Source organism: Nerophis lumbriciformis, linkage group LG06, assembly GCF_033978685.3.
Source record: "Nerophis lumbriciformis linkage group LG06, RoL_Nlum_v2.1, whole genome shotgun sequence".
In the NCBI taxonomy this organism is placed as follows: domain Eukaryota; kingdom Metazoa; phylum Chordata; class Actinopteri; order Syngnathiformes; family Syngnathidae; genus Nerophis; species Nerophis lumbriciformis.
In genome coordinates this window covers 39,315,951-39,325,950 of record NC_084553.2, presented here as the reverse complement: position 1 = coordinate 39,325,950, position 10,000 = coordinate 39,315,951, and the positions used below count along the sequence as shown (strand labels likewise).

Below are 10,000 nucleotides of genomic sequence, written 5' to 3'. Positions count from 1 at the left end.
GTTCAAACCCATTCGTAGTGGGAGAGGCCTTGTGGCGCCTTAAATCTTTGGATGGGTTAGAACGTATTCATACCCATTCATGGTTGGGCGGAACCTGGCGGCAAAAACTGCTCCTCACCATCAACCATTAAACCTGCCATACTGATATGAGGCTTGAAAGGGGAACTGCACTTTTTTTGGAAATGTGCCTATCGTTCACAATCTAATATGAGACACAAGAACACACATATCTTTTTTAAATTTTTATTCAAGAGATGATAAAAAAAAAAACGCTTGCACGATGCGTCTAATTGGAGTCACTATTGTAGCCTTCAAAACTCTCTAAAAAAACTTGAAAACCCTCCATCGACATTTTATATACACATTGCAAGTATATATATGATGTAGTAATATAATGTAATATGTACAATATTTACCGTATTTTGGTCATTTTAAGCAATACCGGAACTTATTTCCTCAGCGATTTTAATTCCGTTCTCATAACAATGCACTTCAGACTTCAGGAAACAAATGTCTATGTGTTCTAATCATGGTAGACTTCGTAATAGACGACAAAGATGAATATTTTTTTGGACAGTGAGGATTCCCAACCTTATCTTTTTTAACCTGAATATACGGGGGATGATCTGCTGGTTATAAAAGCGAGCACAAAGAGACGGTAAAACGTTGGAGCAGACGGAAGCTGAGAGAGTGAGGACCGGCGTAACTTGACGATGCAAATATGGAACTTGGATCCAAGCCATGTTGACGTAAATATAGTGCATAATCAAAATCAACTGGAAACGTCCACGGCCAGCTGGACCAAACAGAAAATTGTCCAACGAGTCACTGCAATATTGATCATGATACATGCAGCACGTCATGTACATCTACATACACTGTCAAGCTAGCTGTGTACAAACAAAAAATGAAATGTGGGCTAATATGGTACGTAATATGATTGTTCATGTTTTTCAGTCAGTACAGATTGGTGTCCTATCGCATTGTGTTGTGCATTACAATCTCAAAAGCCATTCAGCTGCTGACGCAAAAGCTAGCTTACGGATAATGCTGTAGCATGCCGTCACAAGGCGATGTGTTACTACGCTAGAAAAACAGTTCCTCAGTGTTTGCTCTTACAATAACAATGTTGCTACAGCCTGGTTATTATACAGGTTATGGAACATAAATGAAGAATTGTTGGCGTTTTTTGGATGCATTTTTAAAGTGACTTAGAGGCAGAATCAATTTATACCATTAGCTGCATTGCTCGCCACTTAGAACAAGTTGATAACTACAAATAAGAATGCAAAAAAAAAAAAAAGTGTTTTTGTCTCTTATAAAAATTGTGAACGATAGGAAAAATTCCCCAAAAAGTGCAATTCCCCTTTAAGGTCAGTAACTGATCATGACTAGACATTGATAGACACCAACATGGCCTTCTTGTGGTGGAAAATTATAACTATCATAACTTCCATCCACAAGCTCCAATCTCCCTGAATTTTTGATGGTTGGTCAGGGCATCGAGAAGGACGTGACCGTATGAGTCATGCCTTCCCGCCAACTCACAATAACCCCAAGTTGCACGGGGTTGGAGAGCCCGTTCAATGCTGCTTGCAGCTTTAATTGTTTTTATATTTACTACCAAATGTGGTTAACTTCTTTTTACAGTTGTGTGTCAATTGGGAATGTTAAAATGTTACTTAAAACATTGCCTGACCCCAGCATCGCCATAAGCGACTTCATATCAAAGTTAAAGCAGAGATTTGTTGTTTTAATTTTTTTACAGAGTTCTACTTCTTTTTACACTTGTAACAACTGACGGCGTTAAATAAAAGATATGTGTGAGGTAAATCTGCAACGCGTGTTCATCTTTAAAGTTAATCCTCCAGTGTTACTGTCGTTACGTTGACTAATAGTGGTTGACTTATTATGCAGTGGCTCACTTACATCCTGTTTTATTGTTTTTTAGATTTTAGAGTGGTTTACTTCTCTTTACACTTGTGTGACATTTGACAGATATGTGAGGCAAATGCCACGCCTTTGTCGAGAACATTTTTATGTTTACCGGTACTATTAATCTATTTTTACATTTAAGACAGTTAAGAATGCCATTATGTTACTGAAAACATCTCTTGTATAGTCAATAAACATTTTATGAAGGCAACAGATTACTTTTATTAATTAATTCCTATTCAATCACTGACTTTAGTCTAGTGTAGCCCACCAGTGCAATATCCCACAAGTGAATCTTACATATTAATATAACTAACTGTGCAATATTTATGTCTCTATATCAGGCAGTAAAATGTACAATTCAGGCAGAGGTAATTGTTTTGATTTATACTGCACTGAATAGGATTGCACACTACTTAGTTGTACTCTCCACAATAACAATTCTGTTGGTTTCTGCCTATAATTGTTGACCTATTTGATTGGCTTGATTCTAAGACTGGTGTAAGAGTGCAAACAGACAGCTGTAAAGCTAAAAGAGGTAAGAATATTTTAAATGAGGGCACTAGCTCATGTGACAGGTACTAACTTGCTCAGTTTAAATACGTCTTCAAGTATGCACCATACTGATGCATGTGCAATTCAATGATTTTTTCTAATGAGATGAGAAAAGCTTAATGAACATCCAATTAACAGTAGGTGCGTGAAAATGTTACTGCTGGATATTAAGTGTGTAATTGGATTTTAGGCTTTAGCAGCCAAACATTAACAACTAATGACATCATTCCACGACACTAGAATTTGACTGCCTAAACACTCTTAATGAAGGTCATTAAAGGGAGACTGTAATTGGTAGCTTGCGGTCTACTGTGTGTGTGTGTTACCTTGCAAAGACCGTGCCGCTGCCACCAGGGAAGGTGTACGGGTGTTGCTTTCTGAACACGTGTCCGACTCGGCTGCACGGGATGATTTCCAGACTTCCGCCGCACTGCCACACGCGAAATGAGATCTCTGAAACACAGCACAAGCGAGCCAATAAAACAACATTGTATTATTGAAAGCGGCGGGATATCAGCACCTCATAAATGTTTGCCGTGTGGAGAGTGTCAGGTCCCCTCTTTGACATTTTCTTTATCTAAATAAAGTGATAAAAACAAGTGTGCGAATAGTCTCAGTTCATTAAAAATACCATAAAAGAGGAATGAAGGCCAACGTCGGACAGCTGGGTGGGCGTGACAAATTCCGTAATTTATTTTGGATTAGGGAGAAAAATGATTTATGACAGTCACTATTTGGACAAAAGTATTGAGACGCATGCCTTTTAGTCTCCCCAAAAACTTAATTTTAACACTTGTATGCTTCTAACTATGGGGGTACAGTTTGGGGAAGGACAATTTCTGTTCCAAGTACATAAAGGCATGCTAGGATTGGTTTAGTGTGGAAAAAGCTCATTTAACACCTTTGGGATGAACTAGAACAGAGATAGTGATCTCATAAACATTCCTTTGGATGGACATAAATTCCCACAAGCACTGTTAATAATTTATTATAATGACCATGTGTCCAAATACTTATATGTGTCCATAGATGTGCTGATCGATCATGTGCTGATCGATATCGGCCGATTTTCTTTGAAAATATGTGATGACCGATTTATGTCTTTTAATGACAATCACATACACCGATCCCAACTGGCTGAGACTGTATTTATTTTTGTTTCCTGGCTGACAAGCGGCCAGCAGCTAATCAAGCAACTCCATACACAGTGTTGAACACCCCCCCAAATGAATAATAATCATCTCCATCACGGCAAATAAACTGCATTTTTTATAGTGCAACAAACAAACAACAAAACTCTGCTTTAACTTTGATACTGCATTTATTATAGTGTCTTCAGTATCATTATCACTGGAGGACGAGGCTAAACATGTTACACACCAAGAGCAACCCAGGAACAAGCAAGCCAATAGCAAAGCTAACCACTAAGCTAGCTTGAAACAACACCAATACATGTTTAGGAAAGTTTCAAGTTGTGTAGATGGAAGTGTGTTGCAGCAGAAAGTAAGCAGCGATTAACAGGAAAGTAACAAGTAGATTAATAAGAGTTTAGAGAGAGGATAATATAAAAACAACTATTGGTATGTCAGCATTCTCACAGACAGTACACGAGCGTAAGAGGACGGGTCGATCCATAAATTGGTGGTGTTGATACCAAAGGTAGTATCCGTATATAATCGAAACAAGAGTAATTAGATAGAGATTTTTATTGTCTCATTTTTGTTGTCGTTTTTTTTCATGTTTACAAACTCAAGTAATAATTCCTTGGACACAGGAGGATTTTGAGGGATTTGAATGAGTTATATGGAGTATTTTTTGCTTTTGTTCAGTTATTGTGTAGCATTGATTTATTTATTTTGCTAAAAAAATTGTATGTAATGAAAGACAACATGGAACTAGTTTAAATATTGTGTTGATATTGTTACCCTGTCAATAGCACTCACCGTAAATAAATGGGAAAATGTACAGTTAGTACATGATCGATATTGGTATCGGCCTATCCCACTCATGGATGATCAGTATCGGAATCGGCAGCATAAAACCCTGATCAGAACATCGCTACTTGTGTCTATATAATGCACAATGCATTATGAGTTTTTGAGTCTACTGACTTAATAACTTAACTGGCTTGATGTTGCACTCACCCAAATTTTCTCCTCCCCAGACATCCATCATCATGTCATATTTCCCTAAATGCTCAAAGTAATCCTTATCCATGACAAACAGACCTCCAGCTATCATGGGAGTCCTGAAAGTGGAGACAGGAAAAGTCAGGAAAACGCTGGTCTTGGTCAATTACACAGGAGATACAAGAAAGTTGTGAGCATTGAAGATTTTGACGGGCCCCAAACATGCAGAACATACTTTATCAATGTTCCAACAGTATGTGTCCCTGGATTTTTCAACGTAAGAAAAATCTAATACATCCCTCACTTGCCTATTTAACTTTTTAAAAAAGAGGTTTTTAAACAGTCGTTTTTTGATTTTTCTAACATCATGAATAAAAATCCTCCATCTTCATGGACATGACACCACCTCTGACCGCCTTCAAGCTAGATGCTATGCACGCACACTACAGTAAAAAAGACAGCTCTGTAAAAAAAAGCAAGCTTTGCTACACATCTTAAAATAAGTGACTAGGCTAAGCTCGCATGCTGATAAAATGCAACTAATGTTAGCACTGTAGCTCACCAGCTGCGCTAATGTTGCTAATGTTTGTGTCCTCCTGTCCCACACCTTACGCTGTTATATGTATAATAGCATTTATCAGAGCTGCACGATTGCGGCCAAAATAATCATCATTATTATTTTTTGTTAATATTAAAATCACGATTATTCATTATGTTTTGTAAAACGGTATTTCTCGCCGGTCGGCAATCTACTTGCGGTAGTGGGGTGTCGGTGGCGTGTGAATGTGACGTCATTATGTAATTTGTAATAAAATAGTCTAATATAAAGGCTAAATAAACGTCGTTGTACATGTATATTTAAAGACAAATCTATGCTCTTTGTTCATTACCAGAATTAACATTTTAGCTTATTTTCATTGCATGATGTCTATAAATACATTTTTGCTGGGGGTTTTCCAAGCCACATTCTGCAGGTGGCCCGCACACCATGAACTGAAAACCCTTGCTCCAGGCCGGTGAGAATTGCTGGCACTCGACGGAAAAGTGTCTCCAGACTATTTAGCATGATGTCTAGCCGTTAGTCCTGCGAGAGCGACTCCAAGGAGACAAGCAGAGCAACGTGTTGCAGTCATTATTGCATGCCGAGCTCGACTCCACTGAAGTCGGGACAGTGACACAAGGTGACCGGCTGCAGCAGCACAGAAAAAGTTTACTCATGCCTGGAGGTGTGGTCATGGAGTTATGCAACAGAGCATGCTTTTTAAATGCTAATATTGCAGACGATCACCTTTATCTATTGAAGCCAGCCCAAAAAATCTGATTAAATCTGATTAATTGAGCAGTCCTATTTGGACTAGAGATAGAACAATATGAATATTTCATATCATGGTTATCGGAACCAAAATGATCACGGTTATCAATATTATCGGGGTATTGTAGAATGTGTTCAAAAAGTATTAAAACTCACAAGGAAATCTTTCGATCAAGTTTTTTTTAAGTAACTAAAATAGACACCAAGTATATTGCATGTTTTGTGTTTCTTCTGCTTGCTTCACTGATTGTGTTTATTCTTAGTATTTTATCTGTTTTAATGCTTGAGCTTTTATTGTTTCAAATATTGGTTTGTACTGTAGCCCATTAAGATTTATTTAAAAGAAAGGTGCTTAACAAATAAAATCTCTTATTATTATTCAATATTTCTGGCGGGCGTTGTGGCGTCCTATTCTGTTCAGCGGTCCTTGAACGACATGTAAAAACACAGCTGTCTCAGTTTCTCTGAGTACAGAACGATCACTTTGTTCTAAGAGAGTACAACTTGTAGGTTCAATGTGTACAATTGAATAGCAATGTGTTTATGTAAAGTTTAGATTGGTTTTTTTTGTTTCTTAATGGGGGAAAACGTTAATGTCTCTTGTTTTCATGTTAGCATTTAAGCTAGCGAGCTGGCGCCAGTCAGTCTGTTGAGTTTATCAAAGTGCAGGTTTTTCGATAATTTCAATTTTAAACAGTGAACCTAACTGTCGAGAGTTTTACCGCGATCATCTTTAATACCGTTTATCGTTATATTGCTAATTTCGACAAGTGCAAAAAGTGAACAAAGTGCACTATAGCACTTCTTTGAGCCACACACACTGACAAACAGATCACTAGCATTAAAGCTACAGACACACAAAACGGTGTGTTCCCCATACCACTACCGAAAGCACGTTTAACTGTCTAATTCCAGCGTCAAGACTACAGTAGATTTGGACAACACATTTTCAATACACCATTGTGGGACCTCTCAGACCCATTTGATATTGCTGAAAAGAAGTACAATGTGGGACCTTTAAATATGTGTGTGTCTTACTTTATGGGGGCGATAGGGTTGCCTTGTCTTGCTCGTCTCTGGTCCAGTGTCATGTAATCCCATTTAAATACCAGATTCCAGTCGAAACCTAAAGATCCACACAAAGACAAAAAAGCATTTTGTTAGAGATGTTATTTTAAACCCACAGTCACAAATCTTGGTTTTAAGTTGGACAATGATTTTAAATTGGAACAGCACGAATGTTGTCTGTCTATCTGTGTTGGCCCTGCGATGAGGTGGCGACTTGTCCAGGGTGTACCCCGCCTTCCGCCCGATTGTAGCTGAGATAGGCTCCAGCGCCCCCCGCGACCCCGAAGGGAATAAGCGGTAGGAAATGGATGGATGGATGGACATTAACTCTGTTGTACAATCCAGGTTTTATCATCTAAGAATTTTAGTAAAAATTAAATCAGTTTTATCTTTCAATGACTTTGAGCGGGTAATCCATGCTTTTATTAAATCACGTTTGGAGTACTGCAACTCCCTCTATGTTGGTGTGAACCAGGCCTCAATCGCTGGATTACAGCTAGTCCAAATGCTGCTGCTCGGATTTTAACAGGCACTAAAAAACATGAGCACATTACCCCCATTTTAGCACCCCTTCACTGGCTCCCAGTTCATTTTAAAATTGCATTGTTTGCTTTTAAATCTCTTAACCATACTTGCCAACCGTGAGACCTCCGAATTCGGGAGATGGGAGGGGGGGAGGCGGCAGGGTTGAGGTGGGGGGGGGGGGGGGGGGGGGGGGGGGGGGGGGGCGGGGGGTGTATATTGTTGCGTCCCGAAAGAGTTAGTGCTGCTAGTGGTTCTGGGTATTTGTTCTGTTGTGTTTATGTTGTGTTACAGTGCGGATGTTCTCCCGAAATGTGTTTGTCATTCTTGTTTGGTGTGGGTTCACAGTGTGGCGCATATTTGTAACAGTGTTAAAGTTGTTTATACGGCCACCCTCAGTGTGACCTGTATGGCTCTTGATCAAGTATGCTTGCATTCATTTATGTGTGTGTAAAAGCCGCATATATTATGTGACTGGGCCGGCACGCTGTTTGTATGGAGGAAAAGCGGACGTGACGACAGGTTGTAGAGGACGCTAAAGGCAGTGCCTTTAAGGCACGCCCCCAATATTGTTGTCCGGGTGGAAATCGGGAGAAATTCGGGAGAATGGTTGCCCCGTGAGATTTTCGGGAGTGGCACTGAAATTCGGGAGTCTCCCAGGAAAATCGGGAGGGTTGGCAAGTATGCTCTTAACGGATTAGCGCCACAATATATTTCAGACCTTTTAAAACTTTACACCCCCACAAAGTCTCTGAGGTCAGCTGACCAGTTTCTTATTCCCAAAGACCTGGCTAAAATCCAGAGGTGATTGTGCATTTTCTGCTGTGGTTACAAAACTTTGGAACAATATCCTTCTTGGTATTCGGACAGTTCCTTCTTTAATGAGTTTTAAATCACATCTTATAACATATTTTTACTTAAACCAGCATGAGAGTTGCGTGATTTTAGTCTATTTTATGTATGTATTCTCTTTGTACTTGAATGTTTTTTTTTTACAATTGACTCTCCTTAGTTTTATCCCTCTTCTAAATGTGTGTTTTAATTCCTGTGCATCACTTTGTGAAACTTTAGTTTTTTTTAAATGTACTATATAAATAAAGTGGATTGGATTGGATTGTCCAGTAAACTGGCAGAATACTAAAATGAGGATCTCTCGATCTAGACAACAACGCTGAAAATCTGGAAACTACGCGACGTTAAATGCATCGCATACAGCCATGTTGCGGCCATGCAACATACTGTACCTCCTTTCAGATCAGCCGAAGCTCCCACGTACTGGAAGTTGTCCATGTTGATGACATCGATTATAGGAGAAACCACTCTGGTCTTATCCTGGAAAAGAAAGTAATTTTGGTCACCAGATTGATCGTAACCTCCATTACTTAGACAACAAATGACAGCCCATACAGAGCCCAGCTGTTAATAATGAACACTAATTATGTGATTATGATGTAAAACAGTGAAATAAGGCGGTCATTTTCTCACTTTTCCACCCCGCAAGAGGAACCACACATTTTTTGGTTGAAGAAACAGTTGCGCAAGTGGGCGGAACAACAATAAGAGACAAACTGTTCCAGTTGAGTTTCTTCATTCAGGATGCAGACATTCTGATATAAACAAACATGGCTCTACTCACTTGTTTAGAGTGTTTCATTATTTAAAAGAGCAAATAAAGCAAAGAAGCGTCACAAGGCAGAACATGCAGGAATGACAGAACAGAGGTCTAAAACACTTAAAACATAGGAATTCACTTCAAATGAAGATTTTTGTGATGTACTTAGTTTATCTATAATAGTGTTGTCCAGATACCAATATTTTGCTACCGGTACCAAAATTATTTTGATACTTTTCGGTACTTTTCTAAATAAAGAGGACCACAAAAAAATTGCACTATTGGCTTTATTTTAACAAAAAATCTTACGGTACATTAAACTTATGTTTCTTATTTCTTCCTACTACCGAATATGATTCATTAGTATCGCGGTACTATCCTAATACCGGTATACCCTACAACCCTAATCTATAATGATTAGGGTTAAAGTTCAAGTTTTGCAGCTTACAAAAAAACATGTCCTGCATAAGCAAATTATGAAACACTGCACACATGCACATAAGGATAAAAAAACAGCTAATACATAACACACTTAAATTTATTTAGAAGTTTTCCCTTCTACGGCACACTGTCAATACTGAAGACACCTGCATGCTCTACATCAGTGGTCCCCAACCACTGGGCCGCGGCCTGGTACCGGTCCGTGGATCGATTGGTACCGGGCCGCACAAGAAATTACAAAAATAAAATAAAATAATAATAATAATTTTTATTTTTTTATTTTTATTAAATCAACATAAAAAACACAAGATACACTTACAATTAGTGCACCAACCCAAAAAAACCTCCCTCCCCCATTTACACTCATTCACACTCATTCGCACAAAACGGTTGTTTCTTTCTGTTACTAATATTTCTGGTTCCTAC

At 38.7% G+C, this 10,000-nt stretch overlaps 1 protein-coding gene across 2 annotated transcripts in view; it reads right to left on the bottom strand.

The window, feature by feature from the left end:
- Positions 1 to 10,000, bottom strand: part of galnt2 (UDP-N-acetyl-alpha-D-galactosamine:polypeptide N-acetylgalactosaminyltransferase 2) — a 134,451-nt gene that overhangs the window by 23,008 nt on the left and 101,443 nt on the right. For both annotated transcript variants that reach the window (XM_061964289.1, XM_061964290.1), the window contains exons 8-11: positions 8,766 to 8,853; positions 6,970 to 7,057; positions 4,635 to 4,738; positions 2,817 to 2,943 (exon numbers count right to left, since the gene is read on the bottom strand). In XM_061964289.1, the coding sequence (XP_061820273.1) occupies positions 2,817 to 2,943; positions 4,635 to 4,738; positions 6,970 to 7,057; positions 8,766 to 8,853 (407 nt within the window). The remainder of the gene's footprint in view (positions 1 to 2,816; positions 2,944 to 4,634; positions 4,739 to 6,969; positions 7,058 to 8,765; positions 8,854 to 10,000) is intronic.